At 45.0% G+C, this 17,923-nt stretch overlaps 2 protein-coding genes across 2 annotated transcripts; one reads left to right on the top strand and one right to left on the bottom strand.

Moving 5' to 3' along the window:
- Positions 1-49: 49 nt before the first annotated feature.
- Positions 50-2,604, top strand: dexi (Dexi homolog (mouse)). The gene is made up of 2 exons (XM_084676913.1): positions 50-1,065; positions 1,258-2,604. Exon 1 carries the CDS (start codon positions 658-660, stop codon positions 925-927), a length of 270 nt encoding a protein of 89 aa, XP_084533039.1. The 5' UTR covers positions 50-657; the 3' UTR covers positions 928-1,065; positions 1,258-2,604.
- On the bottom strand, positions 2,593-17,350 carry ciita (class II, major histocompatibility complex, transactivator). Its single transcript, XM_084676907.1, has 22 exons — positions 16,735-17,350; positions 13,261-13,335; positions 13,019-13,072; positions 12,863-12,898; positions 12,602-12,682; positions 12,321-12,386; positions 12,140-12,205; positions 10,238-10,447; positions 10,054-10,104; positions 9,831-9,944; positions 9,691-9,744; positions 9,513-9,568; positions 9,236-9,388; positions 7,328-9,108; positions 6,972-7,151; positions 6,586-6,651; positions 5,880-5,960; positions 5,597-5,680; positions 5,385-5,468; positions 4,300-4,383; positions 4,007-4,090; positions 2,593-3,867 (listed from the first exon to the last, which is right to left on the bottom strand). The coding sequence occupies exons 1-22, from the start codon at positions 17,348-17,350 to the stop codon at positions 3,792-3,794; spliced, it is 4,152 nt and encodes a 1,383-aa protein (XP_084533033.1). The 3' UTR covers positions 2,593-3,791.
- Positions 17,351-17,923: the final 573 nt, after the last annotated feature.

The following is a 17,923-nucleotide window of genomic DNA, read 5'->3' as shown; positions in this document are numbered from 1 at the left end:
AATAGTTATTGATGTTTCATTTGACCATTCAGAAAATAGTTTGCATTTTGTGAACCAATCAGAATGGTAGTCTTTAGTGCCGTGTCGGACTGTTTTGATGCAGTTTGCGAAAATAACACTGTCTAAGGAAATACTGAAAACAATGATAAATGCTTTGATCAGCTAAGTATTATGAATAATATATATTAGCTGAACACGAAAAGCACATCTTCAATGCGGACGACATGGCGTTTATTGGGTTGTTTGTAATTTAATCATGCTACATGGTTTTAGCTAGCACAAAAGGGCTGTCAGGATTTCAAACTCAACAAATGACAAGAAGACGTGGCTTAAACAGTACTTTATTTATTTATGCATAATGACGAGAGAGTTTTAACTTGCTATCAACTACAGCGTTTTACCTGTGAATATTGCTTGTTAACGAGCTCACAGAACCATTTCAAAGCTGGCTCAAACTGGACAACTACTGAGAAAAAGGGGGCTGCGTTCAGCCTGCAAGATACTGGAGTACCTAGTCTTATCCGAAATGGATTCCGCAATCACGCACCATATATGACTCTCTGCTCACAATTGGGGACGTCTGCTTTTTCTAAACGCCTTGAAGTTTACCCTGCCTGCTTAAATAACTTGTGACCTAAATCTTTGTTTTCAATTTCTATGACACTCTCAATTTATGCTCAACTAGATTCCGTGGAATCGCTTTTCAACGAACTTCCCTATATGTTTTATCTTGGCCTGTTTTTTGTGAACGTATTGATTCTCTACTATGCCTTTTTGATGGAGTACATCGTACTGAATGTGGGGATAGTGTTCCTGCCTGAGGATATGGACCAGGCGTTGGTGGATCTGGGTGTGCTATCCGACCCAACATCTGTCCCATATGACACGGACACGGAACTGGATGTATTCGAGGGATACCTGGAGTAACCTACAGGAGGGGACAACGTGGCATCTCGTGTACATCAGGCACGAACTAGACCGACATCGATCTTTGATGATGGATACGACTGAATCAAATGGGACATTATTTTTGCCTTTGAACAGCAAAGATTGCGGTGTGAAAAAGTAAGTAGAATGCGAATGTGATCAACACAAATTGACTTCTTTTTTTTGCAGCAGCAGTGGATTGTTGTTCCCCTACAATGATAGTCACCTGTATTGTCTGTAATCATATACTGTATGAACTGTACTTTATATTTAATATTAGCATGTTTCCATACTTAATATTAGCATGTTTCCATACATCTATCTTCACAGGTTGTCCCGACTCAAGTGAAGGTAGATGCACCAATGAACAGCTACTCCGCCATCCGGTGGGACATCAACAGAGCTGTCAAATTGTCCCCAAACTAAAGCAATACCGACCACAAGGATTAAGCCATCTGTGATGGACGATACCATGTATCAAGCTAGACTATCCATTGTTATTATTTTTTTTGCATAACCATGTTATACTGAAAAGCATGGTTTTGGTTATTGGTTGCTTTAGTTGTTGCTTTAGTTGTGACATAATGATACACTTTCTTTCAACGGATCCACCATGTGCTAAGGCTGCTATCTTTATTGTTCTGAACCAATGCTGGTTGACTGGAATGATGTATACACCCCATCTCTGCCTGATTGCAGAAGTATAACCGGTTCAGACCCATGAGCCACAGGGTGTCCGCAACCACCGACTCCAGGCCATATTATTTCCCTGGCTTCCTGCCTCTGTGGCCAAACTGAACCCAGATTTGTGGCCAACCTCCCCCAGAGCTCCCCCTGCTGGTCGAAGCTTCAGATGGGATAGTTAAACACAATATACCTGCCAGATTTCTGACCTCAAAAAGTTATGTGGTTGTCTATATACCATTGATCAAGTGGTACAATGTTCTGTTCTGCAGCATGAATGTGAAAGAAGATTCACGTCAAGTAGCCAGCTGTTCGGGGCACATGGATTCAATTTAAAAAAATTCTCAGAATGTCTATTTCAAGTTTGGTTTAACCTGTCTTGGGTATCAGTAATCCTGTACTGATATTCCAAATCAATAGACCTCCTTGTCTAGGTCCTGTTTTTCACAAAAATGTTTATGCTGTAACGGTTGATAAAGGAATGTAAAGAATCAGACTTAATTCACCAATCCAGCTTGTTTGAAGTGTGTGAAGGGGGGGAGGGGGGGGGAGTGAAGGCACAGATCACAAAATAAACGATTGAGTGTTGGGAAGATATTTCCCAAAGCAAATGAGGGAATCTGGTGCCCTGTGAAGACATTTTGGGGGAAAACACAAGTTCCAAACCTTGTCAAGAATTGATGATACTGTGCAGTGTTTCAGTCTGAATCAGAATGTGTGAAATATGCTGTTGAGTTTACTTTTGTATTTCTTCTCAAGTAAAGCATGGAGTGAAGTGAAATGTGAATAGATTCCGAGCTTAAGGTGTCAGAGGTCAGGGTTCACATCACCATGTATTCAGTAGAGCTTGCCACCCCCCCCCCCCCCCCCCCCCCATCCCCATCACTCCAAATGAAACAGGACTTGCACATGTGTTACTATGATCTATGTTCATATAACAAAGTTGATTTTACAATGCATATTTAATAAACAATGTGTGAATGAACATGTGAACTCAGTATTTGATGGTCTCTCTTGCAAATGATGGTACTTTGGTAAAAAGTATTCAGTCATAGAAGCCTTATAGGCTAAGTGACTGTCTTTTCGTTTATTATTGTGACAAGGATTGTACTACACTGACTCATATGGGCCACTAGATGACAGTGTAACTGTGTCTTGTGTAGTGTTGACCAGTACCTGGAGCTGTACCCCATTGCTTAAAGCTGCCACACCCTGTTCCTGGACAGCAACAATTATGTTTGTTTTCACTCCATCTCTAATCTACTGCACCAATGATTTAAACTGTTTGAATCAGGGACCGGGACTGAAGTGAAAGCCTAAAGGATGGTAGCTCTCCAGGAACAGGGATGGGCAGTAGCGATATGGCACGCCAACTGTGAAAGACCCCCATTGACTCAACAGTAAATGTAGTTATTTTTTATATACCAATAGTATGAAAACAAAATTAATTACTTAATGTATGAAACACCATGTAAAACAACACATGGCATCAGTGCAAAGTCTGTATTAGTAAGTGCATCATTTAGCAAGCAGCTTGCAATCATTAGTTAGAATCTCAGATTCAGAAAACTCAATTTAGTGCATCCAGTTTCATTGTCTTTCTTAAAGGTGTTCCACCTATCTGTAGAGAACATGAGTCATAAAGGCCCTTCTAAGCAAACTCTGCAAAGTGCAGCTGATATGAAAATGTAAAAATACTTTATAGAAAAGAGAACCAAAACATTGTAAAGGATGTAGTGTAATCTTTTCTACAAATCGAGCAGTAAACACATCGCTTAAAAATAGCCTGTGTCTGATCAAATGTGACACACGTGACCTGTACAGAGCTGATATCTGATGACCTTTGAAAATAAAGTAATTCATTACCACACCTTTTATACTTTATACGGAAACATGAAATAGTAAAATCAATGAGGAAAATGTTTTGTTTATAAAAGCAGGGGAGCCAAAACTAGCAGGCTAGGTTACTTACGTGAGCAAATCACTTCCCCTTTAAGTATACAGTATCTCCTTTATATAACCTTTTAGCATATTGGCGAAACCAATACAAACAGATAAACACACACAAACACACACATATATGCAAAACAACTTCACTCAAACTCGTCCCAATTTCACTCAAAATCGATTAAAGTGACCATCCCAGCCCTGTTGGGAAAGTTCCACCCTGATCAGCAGTTCTAGAGTGAATGGATCCTGGAGTCTTGCTCTTGCAGACGTTCAAACTCCCGGTATGGAATATATTCGTTCCACATACTAAAGGGAGGAGAGAAGACGAAAGAAGAGATGAGAAGAGGGGAGAATAGAAGAGAGGGGAGGGCAGAGGAGAGGTCAACTGAGGTACTTTCATAACTTTGGGAGTGGGAGTGTGGGGTGAAAGGGTGAACTGGCCTACCCCAGACTCTTAATCCAAGGACACTTCCTCAGGCTGCAGGCCAAGTGCTGCGCTCCCACGTCAGTGAACTTGTTATACTTCACACTGCAGGAAGGGTTAATGCCATGTTACTATAGTCAACATTAGGACCACGTTACTTTAGACAATGTTAGGACCTTGTTACTAAAGGCAAACATGTTACCACTGGCAACCGTAGGGATGTTAGTACAGAACCATGTTATCATGCAACATACGCCGTCATTATTATGTTAGGGGTTATTGAACGTTGTACACTGTCATTGTAACAGACTTACTCCAGGTCTGTGAGGGAGGCCATCTGATGAAGGACTGCAGCCAGACTCTGTGCCCCACCGTCAGAGATCGCGTTATGGTACAGGCTACCCCACAGACCGGGGGGGGGGGGGGAGGGGTTACGGGGGAGCATTAGTGTCATATTGTAAATCTGCACATTTGTATGCCGTGTGTGAGTGGACGCCCGTGTTTGTGGATACGCTTTAGATGACAAGAATAATACTGTGTTATTTTAGCAGAACCTTTATCCAAGCAGCGTACATCACAGGGGTTGGTTTGCAGTCACATGCTCAACCACTGAGCTATATCCACTTTTAGTGGCCACATTTCAGTTCTTTGATGTGTTATTTTAGCTTAGCCAGTTTTTTCAGTGTGGGCATTCTGACTCTTATCCAAACAATGCAACATTCCACAGGTGCGCTATGGTGCATGTGACTCCTTCGTACTTTTGATTACTGATTGTCATTTTATTTCTTAATTCATAAAGACCAAAATACCTTGATGGTGCAAAAATACAAAAAAAAAAGAAGTACAATCTTACACTCACACCTGACAGTATGCCCCTACACCTGCTTACAAATGCTCCATAACTCTAAACCAACATATCCTCCGACAATAGTTTAGCAGACACATACGTAAATAACAGAGGAAAGTGGTTAGACTGGTTCAAGAGGAGAATGCAACCCGGTATGATTGGCTGCTCCTATAGTTCATCCACTTTAAGGTTTGTTGTGTGTTCAGCAACACTGTATACCACTGTTATGTATATTATATCATGTTAAATATATTTATTTTATGTTTAATTTGTGGTTATTGAGTTACTGTCGCCTTCCTGTCAGCTAGAACCAGTCTGATTATTATCCTTTGGCCTCTATCAGCCTACAGAAGTGCTCACCATTCCCTGTATGATCTAGACATTGTTGTACGTGAATGTGTTCCGGTTCTGCTCAAACCACCCCACACCCCATGTGAGTATGTGTGCGTGTGTGCGTGTGTGTGTGTGTGTGTGAGTATGTGTGTGTGTGTGTGTGTGTGTGTGAGAGTATGTGTGTGTGTGTGAGTATGTGTGTGTGTGTGTGTGATTCACCTGAGACAGTGCAGGGAGGGCAGTGTGCACAAGGAGGCTGCCAGTCTCTCTGCTCCCTGGTCTCCTATACAGTTCTGAGAGAGACTGTCACAGAAAGAGAGACAGTCAGTGGCAGAAAAGCTCAGTGGCACAGATCCATACAGTGCGTGACATTCGGCACGCACACTACGGTCACAACTTCCTGTAACAAGAACCGGGATGCTTGTTCTTACTTGAGTATCTGTAAGGAAGATAAGGATGTAATGATCTTAGCCAAGTCTTCTGCTCCCGAGTCCCCCATCTTACTGTTCTCGAGACTGAAGAGGGGAGCAGAGGGCAGGGGATGAGAAGAGAGAAGAGCGAAAACAGAGCGAGGAGAGGAGGATCGAAGAGAGGAGAGGGGATGGGGAAAGAGGAAACAGGATGAAAGGTCAACTGAGTGGCCCATGCAAATATCCGCACAGCCTCTGTCTGTGGGCTGCTGGTGAGGTGCGTTGTGCTGGGAGGGGAACTCACTCCAGGTGCTGCAGACTGTGGAGAGCAGGCAGGACCTCCAGGAGCTTGGGGAGGGCCAGGGGGCCGTACACAGGACCCAGGCTACAAACACACAACCCAGGGACACATGAGGACTTAGACAAGCTACAGTAACTGGCACGTCTAGTATGTACATCCTCATAGTCTCATCGATTTGCTGAAACCACAGCTCTGCGGGAGGAGCTGGAGAACAATGGGGAGGAGGAGCTTTTAGAAGAGGCTGTGACCAAACTTGTCATCAACCCTTTCCGAGCTGGGCAGGTGTCTCATGTAATGGAAGAATTCGAGTGGCACTGTGTAGATCTGAATAGTCAAGGGATGTGGTTTCAATACAATTTATTTCGATTATACAATTACATAAGATTAAACAAAGCCTCCACAAAACCTCAGTTCCTTACATTTGACTGTCTATAACAAAGGAACTTACTTTTTACCGTTTAAAGGAACATAGATATTGTAACTATGTCAAAAAATGCCATTGCACTCATCAATTTGATGAGACTATCACCAGGCTCCACCCTAACTATCCGAAATAGTTGAATTTGAACAATAACAACCGTTACTGTGGGTGCTACTCTCAACTATGTTAAATATTTAAGACTTAGCAGTTGCTCAACTGAATTCCAAAGGAACCTTTTCTTTTTCCAAAGTAGAGGCCTGTGGTTGCCACTGGGACATAAATACTCACTCATACTCCAGCTTGTAGAGGTCTCTGACGGCTGGTATTCCCTCCGCCAAGACGGACACTGATTGGCTGTAACCAAATACCAATAACAGAACAAAGCATGGGTATTAATGCCAAAAAGGCCTTTTTCTGAGATTTAGGTATTGAATACCTACTGATTATTTATTAGCTGCTGATAATATAACATTTCAAATGTAAAAAAAAAAACAATCTTGTAATTATTTACAGGTAATATAATAGAATTGATAAGCCAGTAGCTTAATGCCCATTGTGCTTGAGTGTAATGGTGTACATTTGACAGAAAGGCAGGGTTAGAGACAGAGAGAGAGAGGAAGAAAGACAGGGAGGTAGAGAGATAAAAAGAGACCTTCCACCTCGATTCCTCATACCTCCCAGGTAGTCTCCCATGTGTGTGTATGTGGACCAGTTGGGCCAGATGGTCAATGTGGCACACCTGCCCAGCTCTGAAAGGGTTGATGACAAGTTTGGTCACAGCCTCTACTAAAAGCTCCTTCTCCCCATTGTTCTCCAGCTCCTCCCACAGAGCTGTGGTATCAGCGATGCAGGCCCTGCCAAAAACATTCAGTTGGATACATACACAACGATCACCAACGTTAGCTGGTCACAAGTCAAGCGATAACGTTTCTCGGAATAACCTGGTACAGACAGGATGTGGTGGGCTTTAGTGAAGCGGAGCGGCTGAGCATAGAGATCAGACAGAGATAAGAGTGGGACTGGTTCCAACCTGTAGGAACTGACGTTACGGAGGCCCACCAGAGCTCGGAGTCCACAGACCCTGATTCCTGTGTCCTCCAGCCCCAGACAAAACCCTCTCCTTTGAGTACCGTGGTTCTTCAGCAGGTTCCACACTACGTAGGCGTCGGGAGGGTGCAGCGGAACCTTGTAGAAGGACAGGACCTCAGGGAGGTTCCTCACCAGGTGTCTGGCCAGCCGTGCATCCCCAGTCTCATGCACGTAGTGACATACTTCCAGGAGGTGGGTGGGGCTCAGGTCACCATGGTTAAGTCCCTCCAGGTGTGCTTTCATAGAGTTCCTTTTGGCAAGCACGACATCCATGACCCCTGTATCCACAGCAAGCAGGTCCTGCAATTCCTCCTTGTTTTGGAACAGCAGACCGATGGCAAACCGTTGTGCCAAGTCTAGCCCCTCCCCCTGTGTCCGTCTCCGCCCCCTTGGCTGTGAGGGGACTATCTGAGACAGTAAGCTGCGGTCGGACACTGCCCTGGAGAGGGTCAGGTGAACCCCGCCCAGGAAGCTGCGCAGGAAAGAGTGGGACCAGGACAGGATGTGGTCATTGGTGATGCCATCCGTGCCTCTTCTCCCTCTGTTCCCCTCCTCTCCTTGCTCATCCCCTCCTGGCCCTAGACCTCTCAGTCTCTCTCCCTTTTCTCCTTCACTCGCCCTCAGAGAGTGAGAGTGGACTAGTCCACATCTTAGTCCAAGCCTCCAGAGTCTGTCAGAGACGGTATGATCCAGAGAGAGGACGGAGGAGTGACCTTTAAGCCCCTCCCAGGCTGATGAGCTCATTTGAGACAGAAGCTCCCCCTCCATTTTTCTCTCCTTCCTCTCTTCTTCCTCTTCTCCGGAGCCATTCCCGACTTCTTTTTCCTCCATCAGGGTTTGGATTTGGGTGTGAGAGCGTGTGTTTCTGCGAGTGTTCCTGGTAGTCTGTCTGGGGGTATGTATGTCTTTGTTGCTATGGGTGACTGGGTGAGTGAGAGTTCCTGGTTTTGCTGGCTTGCTATCCTGTGTGTGTTTGCTCCTCAGCCTCATCCGGAGCACTCTGCTCCACAGCTCCGTGAGGGAGGAAGGTAGTGGTTCTGACGCACAATGGTGTTCCAAAACCAGACACACGGCCCTGCAGAGCCCTGGGTTCCAGCAGAGGCTGAGGAGGTACCTGTGGTTCTGCAGCTGCTCCACAGCGCTGGCCCGTGGGCCTGGTTCAGGGAAGTACAGGTCCAGGTAGGCCTGGGTGTCAGAGGAGGAGAAGCCACAGAGCTCCAGGAGGCAGTCGGCCCGACGCAGCAGCTGGCTGCCCACCCCACGGTCCCGGACACAGAGGAGCAGGGAGCAGCCGGCCAGCAGCCTCCTCTGGAGCAGCCCTGAGTACAGCTGCCTCACGCTGTAGCTCTGCACCCTGCTCCTGCCCTGGAAGTCCTCAGCTCGCGACAGCAGCAGACCCTCGTAGTCCCTGGACCTGTCGAAGCCATCAAAGACCAGCAGCACGCGCTTCGGCGAAGAGAGGACCCGAGTGAAGACAGCCTCAGGGGCCTGGCAGTGAGGGGCGGAGGAGGACAGGCGGAAGAGGAGGGACTGCAGGCTGTAGGTCTGCTCTGTCAGCGCCAGAGCCTTCCCGTCCAATACAAACATGAAGTCAAACTGAGGCAAGGATCCGTTGGACCAATCCAGGCTGAGCTTCTTGATGAAGGTGCTCTTACCCATGCCAGAGTTGCCTAGCAACACAACATAACGCTTGGCTTTGGATTCCTCTGTGTTCGGGAATATCTACAGATACATATTAAAGCATACAACTGTAAAGGTGCAATTTATTTATTCTCTGACCAAAATGACTCATGTTCCAACATATTAAGTTGGAATTGATTTGATTTATAGTAGTTTGTAGTTTTCTGACCTGAGTACTCCCCTGCCAGCCAAGGTTCTGCTCCACATTTCTCATGACAACCAGGTCCTTGTCTGGGGATTTGCTGCCATTACTCAGGATCTGCTTCGGGACCAATTGCAAGTCCACATAATGGGAGTCCAGACGAAGGCCCGCCTCCATCTCCTGTTGGCCAGAGAGAAGCTGTGTTTTAAAACTCAGTCTCCATGACTCCTTGCTCCTGTCAATCAATCTGAGGTAGGAGAGGAGGATGACAAGGATAAGACGGTATCCACTTAAGCAATTTTACCTGACAGGTTTCCCTCATGTGAGCTTTGGCTTGCTGTAGGTAGTCCTTCACACACTCTGGGAAACACACACACACAAGCACATAAACAGATTACAATATTGACACAGATACATATGCTAATAATACTGACTCGAGTCAACATGCATATAATAGAGCTTTGAGATCTCATGCATCTTACCAGACAACCCAGCAGAGGATGGAGGGGATGGACTTCCCTTGCGTTGAGACACACCTAAAACACAGAGGCCATCTGCTAGTAGGGAGTGAGTGACACTATCTCACTTGAATTGGGGGACAGGGGGAGACAGTCGATCTCACCTGTGTTGGGGGACAGGGGGGAGGCAGAGGCGGGACTCAAGGCTTTGCTTGTGCAGTCTGAAAGGGAGCCTCGAGGTGACGATCCCATGTGGTCTGGAGCTACTGCACCATCATCTACACAGGAGGGAGGCAGAGCTGTGTGAGTCACATATGCACGCACACACACAAGGTATGCACACACGAGCACCAACGCACGTCTGAGGTGACAGCTTTCACCACTTACGTGGGGAGAGAGGGACGACTTGGGGCGGGGTCACTTGTGAGGGAGCAGGGACTACAAAAAGAAGAGCAGTCAAATACTTATTTCTTTATATGTCTGTTTTGAAGGTGTTTACTCTTATAAATCCTGGGGGGAAAAGGAAAAAATAAGAACTTTCTTGTAAGAACACACACACTCTAACACTCACCCAGTATGTATGTGGGTGTGGTGGTGGATGTGGAGAGTAGGAAGCTGAGGAGGGGAGGAGAGTGACCCAACATAGGGGACCCAAGGAGGGGAACCAGCTGGATGGGGGAGTGGGTAGAAGGATGGACGGATGGACTGAACTGAAGAACCGTGTGAGGAGAGGTAGGAAGATCCATGACTCCAGCTGGGAGAGGGTCCTTACCAGCACTCTCTGCAGAGAAACACACTCTATTAGAGTAAAATTTAGAACATTGTGAGAACAGGTTGCTGGTTCGATTGCCGGCCGTGCAAAATGACGTTGTGTCCTTGGGCAAGGCACTTCACCCTACTTGCCTCGGGGGAATGTCCCTGTACAGGGTCGTCCGACGATGATTGCCTCTGTTGCTAGGTTCGCCCTGTTTTCAAGAATTGCGCTAACCAGCTGTCTCCGGTGTTTACCTACATCTTTAACACCTCCCTGGAGACATGCCATGTGCCGGCCTGTCTCAAGTCTTCCACCATCATCCCTGTGCCCAAAAAGCCAAGGCCAACAGGACTTAATGACTACAGACCCGTCGCCCTGACCTCTGTGGTAATGAAGTCTTTTGAGCGCCTGGTGCTGGCACACCTTAAATCCATCACAGACCCTCTACTGGACCCCCTGCAGTTTGCCTACAGAGCCAGCAGGTCTGTGGACGATGCAGTTAACATGGCCCTACACTTCATCCTACAGCACCTGGACTCCCCAGCATCCTACGCCAGGATCCTGTTTGTGGACTTCAGCTCTGCCTTCAACACCATCATCCCCGCCCTGCTTCAGGACAAGCTCTCCCAGCTGAACATGCCTGATTCTACCTGCAGGTGGATCACAGACTTCCTGTCTGACAGGAAGAAGTGCGTTAAGCTGGGAACACAAGTCTCTGACTCCAAAGCCATCAGCACCGGATCTCCTCACGGCTGCATCCTGTCCCCTCTGCTCTTCTCCCTGTACACTAACAGCTGCACCTCCAGTCATCCGTCCGTCAAACTCCTGAAGTTTGCGGACGACACCACCCTTATTGGGCTCATCTCTGGTGGAGACGAGTCTGATTATAAGTGGGAAGCGGACAACCCGGTGACCTGGTGCAGCCAGAACAACCTAGAGCTCAATGCTCTCAAGACAGTAGAGATGGTTGTGGACTTTAGGAAGAACACAGCCCCACTCACCCCCATCACCCTCTGCGACTCCCCAGTCAACACTGTGGAGTCCTTCCACTTCCGGTCATTATCCTCTCCCAGGACCGCAAGTGGGAACTGAACATCAGCACCCTCACCAAGAAAGCACAACAGAGGATGTACTTCCTACGGCAGCTGTAGAAATTCAACCTGCCAAAGACAATGATGGTGCACTTTTACACAGCCATCATTGAGTCCATCCTCATCTCCTCCATCACCATCTGGTACGCTGCTGCCACTGCCAAGGACAAGAGCAGGCTGCAGCGTATCATCCGCACTGCGGAAAAAGTGATTGGCTGCAATCTGCCTTCCCTCGAGGACCTGCACATCTTGAGGACCCTGAGGCGAGCGAAGAAGTAGTATGGCTAGTTTATGTACCCTTACTATAGTTAGACCACATATTTAAATTTAAGATTCCTATATGTTTATTGTATTCCCCTTTCCTGCCAAAGCAAACTCCTTGTCTGTGCAAACTTTCATGGCGAATAAATCCTCAGAACATGTTTCGAACAATCTCAGAACACGATCCGAACATGCTAAGAACATGGTTAAAGCTATCTGGGAACATGATTAGAATATTCTGAGAACATGTTTCCAACAATCTTAGAATGTGATTAGAACAATGATCCGACTGGGTGGATCTGGTAGAGGACAGGTCTGTGTGTAGAAGAGAGGAGTGTATACATGTTACATTACAGGGCTACATTACCCCTGGCAAGTGTGTGTTCCTGTGTCTTCCTTCTCCTTGGCTTCTTCTTGGCCTCCACGCCAGGACCTGCCAGGGTGGTACAAACACTGTTGTCAAACAACATCCCATATCACCAGTACAGAGGACATCATACTTCACTATACTGTCATCAAATCAGCAAATACAGAAGAAGTGAAATCACCTTCTCTTCTCCTACATTTTGGGAGTGAGTCTACTGTCATCTCTAGACTGTCTTCAGAGCCTTGGCCTGGTTCACAGACAACAACACAAACATAAGTGTCTCTGCAGTTGGCCAGAGATATTCAAAAACCTGTGATGTGACTGGATTGGGGAAAAAAACAAGATGGCAGGAATCTCTATGTTATACTAAGGTGAGGATTTGGAATGACAGGAGACCACGCGGGGAGACTCAGCAGCCAAGCCTTGCTCGGACAGCTCTGCATGGTTCGAATGAAATCCTACCCCTTCTTCTTCTTCTCCTCTGTTTCTGTTTCTTCTCTGATCCATCGGGTGGGGGTTCGGCGGTTGCCAAGTTCCCATCACCTGCACATTGCAAAGAGGAAGTGAGACAGTCAACCAAGCAGCATGTGCATAGCATCTCTGTAGATGCATGACCAGACAACACACATTGTGCACATTTTGAACATACAGTATAAGTATCCAGTCATCTTAATCTTAGTGTGTGGAGACACATAATGCACACGTGCAGAAAACCTTCCTCACCATCGCCCTGGTACTCCAAGAGGTCCAGGAAGGAGTCTGGATGGGGAACAGGTGTGGGAGGGGACGGATTAGGTTTTAAAGAGGCCGGACAAGGGATCCTAACAGACGGATGCGCTCCGTGTGTGTTTGTGGGGAGGGGGAGCGGTTACTACTGACCAGTGAAGTCACCATTGCTGTCAAGAAGTGAATAGATGTCAAAGGTGTCCAGGTCTGGCAGTGAGAATGAGAAATGACAACAATAACATATCAACTGGCAATTCCACAGCTACACATGGTCTCTGCAACAAGGAAACAAAAATTCCAGCCAATTGTCTACCCAAACGTGGGGAATTTGGGTGTATTGGTGCACGTGAAACATTCATAAAAATAAAAAAATCTCCAGACTTTTGATCTTCTACCTTTCAAAAATGGCTCCCCATAGTCTAACAAGAGAGATGGAGGAAGGTCCTCAGTTATTTCCTGCATCCTGTAATCTGTAACCGAGAAGATTAGATCATTAACTGGAATGCACTAAAACACAAACAATACACTCATAGTACTTACATGCCCGGCCATGATTCATTCAACGTATGGTTTTAACCTTTGCTTATTTTCCAATCACATCATGGCTAATGCCTTTGTATAGTTTCACCATGTACTACTAATGTTTAGGGATTTTTTAAATTAAAGCCTCATTGCTGTTATATCATTAAAGCAGGCTGGGAAGAAAGCCTGCCTTCCACCTCAATAAAAAAATATAAATACATAAAAAAATACAATAAAAAAATATAAATAACAAAATATATATATACATATATATAATAATAATAAAAAAAATCTTAATCACTTTAATTTGGAATGCCCCCACATGATGCAGCACACACACACTTTCTCTCCCTTTCCAGACACATTGAAAGTAAAAAGTGGCAAAACCCATCAATCCTTCACAGCACAGTTATGAGTACCAACCAGAGCAGCAAACCTACACAAGACAAGATAATCATACCCAGAAACACACCATATGATGACAATCAATTATCCTCAATGCTTCAGACAAATATCACATTAGCATCATGCTCATGCAAAAATCACTTTAAGTGAATTAACTGTGTAATCACTTAAATAAACCATTGAAGTGTATTGGTAAATAGTTTTTCACTGAAATGTTGTTCCTCTTGGAGTAACTAACCAGCTCACATTAGAATGCATTAGGTCAATAGAGCTTACAAAAAAAGGATATATTTCAAGACAATAGCTTGTATATATGTATTGCAAAATCCTTCCAATTTGATTGTAGAATAGCAGCTTTAAGAAGTTGGATGATAATAGGGAAGTTGTATTGGTACCAAGGATGGACTCACAAGTTAGCTGCCATGCCATATGCTTCCTTTTGAACTGCTTCATTTACCCTGCTTGTCTTTGATAAATTGATGCATTTAACTTAAAGGTAGGATACAACGTAAGGTTAAAGTGTACGTTCACTGTCCTCCTTACAGTGAAATGTTTGATAAATGAATAAAATGTGAAAGTCAGATATAGAGATTATAGCAGTTATTATATTCCATGCTGAAATTCCATTCCTGCATGTAGGCTACATAAGACTTCAAGAAAGACTAGTGAGCATACTAGTTACAAATTAATAATTTTTTCTAACATTTTTCCGGGCTTATACCTTGTACGTAAAGAAATGCACCGAATAAATCATAAACAAACCTCAACTGCCATCCATTACTAGGCCTATTGTATAATCATCCATGCGCATCCAAAAGGATATTAAAGCCGATTGCAAATGTAATTATTAATATTACTGCAGAGGGGAAGCGAATAAAAAAGAAAAATCACCCATGGGATTGTAGGGAGTCTCCATCCTCATTTGTCCCCTGTAGTTTATAATATTTTATGCCTGTGATGAAAGCGTACTCCGGCATCCAGAAGCTCAAACACGCGTAGCCTATGCCAACAGTATAAGCACCAACATGCATCACAGCACCAAATTTTACTTTCAGTCTGAAACAAGGAGACAATGAGAAGGGTGTGGGCATCTAAGGTATGGTCGCTCAAACGATTCGGGAGTTACCGAAACGATGTTTCTTTTTCTTTTTTCATATGTCACACATAGCACACACAATACATATAACACATTAAATAAACATATATGCACACACACATGAATACATACAATATATGTAGCCTTTATAAGCAACAAGACTGGCAAGATGAGCTGGTAGACTAGTTCTAGGTTCATTTCAGGTCAGACCAGGAAAGTACCCTGCCAGTCTACATTTCAACCGGAACACTTGGCTTGTCACAATAATGAGAGTACATGAATGTGCAAAAAATGCATCAACTAAATGCTGAACAAAAGTCAAACACAATCCACCGAATTTATACAATTGGTTTCTTTACAATTCTTCATCCACACTCACCTAACAGTATCACCGATTACCAAGTGCATCATTAAACAGAAGAGGGGAAGCTGAATAAATAATCACCTTTTTGTATCAGCAGGTGTCTATCCTCATTTGACGGCTTTAGTTTAAATGCCTGTGTGTGTGAAAGTGCGCGCCGGTGTTGTATCACCCGGCATCCAATCAAAAGTAGTCTGAGAACTAGCTAGTATCAACAGCACAAACTTTACTTTCGGTCTGAATGAGATCATGCGAAGAGGGTGTTTGTGGTCCTTCAAAATATTTGGGGGTTACCAATACCAGTTAATTTCACTTTCACATTTAAAAAGGTGATCTAATAGTTTTCTCTAAATACGCAGATGTGTATAGTTTGCACAATATATGTAGCCTAATTATAGTGGGAATTATTTCCAGAAAGCAACAACTTGTTGTGACTGGCAATGTGATGTATAGCTGCTGGTATAGCTCTGGTTAACTTTAAGACTTGCTCTAAATGTTTTTTCCAGGTCAGACCAAAGAAAAAACTGATTAATTAACAAACAAAACGTTTTTCAAACGGACAGTTGCAAAATCATCTTGGGGGGATTCTTTTCAGTATGATGTGATTAAGATCAGAAAACGACCGATAACATAAACTCAAACCCGCACTTCGCGTGGTCGATGATCAAGGTTTTAGTCAGATCTGGAAAGTACCCACCAGAGCAGTGTCTTATTAACCAGCTCACCTTGCTACAACAAAGTGGCTGGTGTTGTATTGACACACACCCATCGCCCTAAAGGTGAGTTTAGGTAATGTGGGACATTATGTAAAGTAGGACGTCAGGTAAAGTGGGACAGTTATGCATTTTGATGATTTAATACGTGCAAAACCAACATCCATTCACCAGAGCTGATCTTGAATGTAAATACAAATGAATTTTGCCACACCCTTGCACCTAGCATTGTTGTATATAAACTCATTATTATTCATATTAGCAGTCTACTGACAGACAATGACGGTCCCACTTTACCACACAAGCTGTCCCACATTACCTGAAAATGCTGCCTGAGTGAGAGAGGGGGTCATGTTATGTTTGAAAGTGTGTAGCTCCTAAAATACTGTGTATTCCAATTTCATTCCAACATGAAAATGTTCCTAAGCCCTTCAACCATTTACAGAAACACCACTGGGTTGAGTTAACAGTTTTTTGTAAGTCTACTGGAGCTCTACCAAAAAAGTGTCCCACATTACCTGAAATCACCCCACAAATACCCTTTATGTTAGATAGACAGGGAGGCCGTTGCTGCAACAAGGACTTTACAGAGCCCACAATACTCCACAGTGACAGTGTTCTGTTAATAAAAGACTGAAATATCCCCTACATACATACTCAGACCCTTTGTTGGGACTGCTCTGGTGCATCCTACTTGTATTAATGATCATTGATATGCTTCTACAACTTGATTGGAATCCAAAAATGGGAGAGAAAAGAGAGACTGACTTACGGGTGAAAGGTGTTCCTGTCTCTCTAACCTCTTGATATTCCTCCTCCTTGTGGTTGTGTGTAACTTTGTTTGTGGTCATAGAGACAGTGAGCCTGTCAGTAGGGGTGTCAGAGGTCACCCAGGCCAGTAAGACCCCCTGGCCTCTCTCCCAGTTCTGCCACAGAGGAAGAGCTATCCTCCGAATAACCTCCTCCATCTCCTCAGTCCCATTCTGCTCTTCCATCCACGTCTCCTCCATCCTTCCCTGGTCCTGGCTTTGCTCCTTCACCCCAGTCCTCCAGTTGTCATTCTCCATCACTCCTTCCGCCCTGTCTGTGCCTCTCTCCAGGTCCTGCTGTTGTGGCAGGTATGAACCGACGCTCAGCTTCCTATTTGGTTCCAGCCTGCTCCGCAGGGGGTCGAGATGGCCCTCCTCTCCAGGCTGGCTCCACTCCAGCGCTGCTCCGCTCTGGCGACGGCTTGATCCAGGGGTCAGGCTGGACCTCAGGTCGCTGCTATAGTGCCTGGAAATCACCTGGAGCTCCACCAGGGCCTCCAGGAAGGCCTTGATCTCCCAGGGAGAAGAGCAGCTCAGAGCCAGCCGCACCCAGCCCAGCACCTCCTCAAACGGGGCCATGTCTGCTCCGATTGGACCAGACGCCGGACAGGGAAGACAATAGTTGTGGTGGCTAGGTTGTCTAGTGGCTGGTTTAAATAGGAAAGGGGAGGAGTTTTGACACTGCGTCGACGGCGTCATCTTCTCGGCATTGATTTTGATTGATTCAGGCATTTGCCTGTTTTATCCAGACATATATTAAAATCAATATGACGTATATTACAACGCAGGACGAGGTCCTGTGTACACACACGATACTCGACAAAACATTATCTTAATGGTTAACATGTATGATGGAAAGGCTCCGTGTGGGCAGCACAGGGATCAGATAGATCAGATCAATCAGACACTGCTGTAGAGTAAGCCGTGTGTATGGTGTGAATCAGCCTCTGTGGCTGCTAATGTAAGGCAGAGGAAACAAGTTTCACATGTGCTTTTTAGTGTACCAGGGAGGAACCGAATGGAGTTTGCTTGTAATGCAATTTTTTTTCACTTCACTTTTTTATACCCAGTAAACAAACAGAGACTTGTCTGGAACATCAGATCACAGGGCTGAGCTGAATAAAATAACTTGCCTTTTTTGGCATCCATGGC

This window comes from Hypomesus nipponensis, chromosome 17, assembly GCF_054491055.1.
Source record: "Hypomesus nipponensis isolate SF chromosome 17, ASM5449105v1, whole genome shotgun sequence".
Taxonomy (NCBI): domain Eukaryota; kingdom Metazoa; phylum Chordata; class Actinopteri; order Osmeriformes; family Osmeridae; genus Hypomesus; species Hypomesus nipponensis.
Note: the sequence above shows the minus strand (reverse complement) of the source record. Positions and strands in the feature narration are given on the sequence as shown.

Coding starts and splice junctions, on each gene's coding strand:
- ciita (XM_084676907.1), bottom strand. CDS start 17,350: ATGGCCCCGTTTGAGGAGGTGCTGGGCTGGGTGCGGCTGGCTCTGAGC. Junction 12,206..12,320: donor AAAATGTAGGAGAAGAGAAG/GTGATTTCACTT, acceptor CCACCCTGGCAG/GTCCTGGCGTGGAGGCCAAG. Junction 4,091..4,299: donor GCCTCCCTCACAGACCTGGA/GTAAGTCTGTTA, acceptor CCCTTCCTGCAG/TGTGAAGTATAACAAGTTCA.
- dexi (XM_084676913.1), top strand. CDS start 658: ATGACACTCTCAATTTATGCTCAACTAGATTCCGTGGAATCGCTTTTC.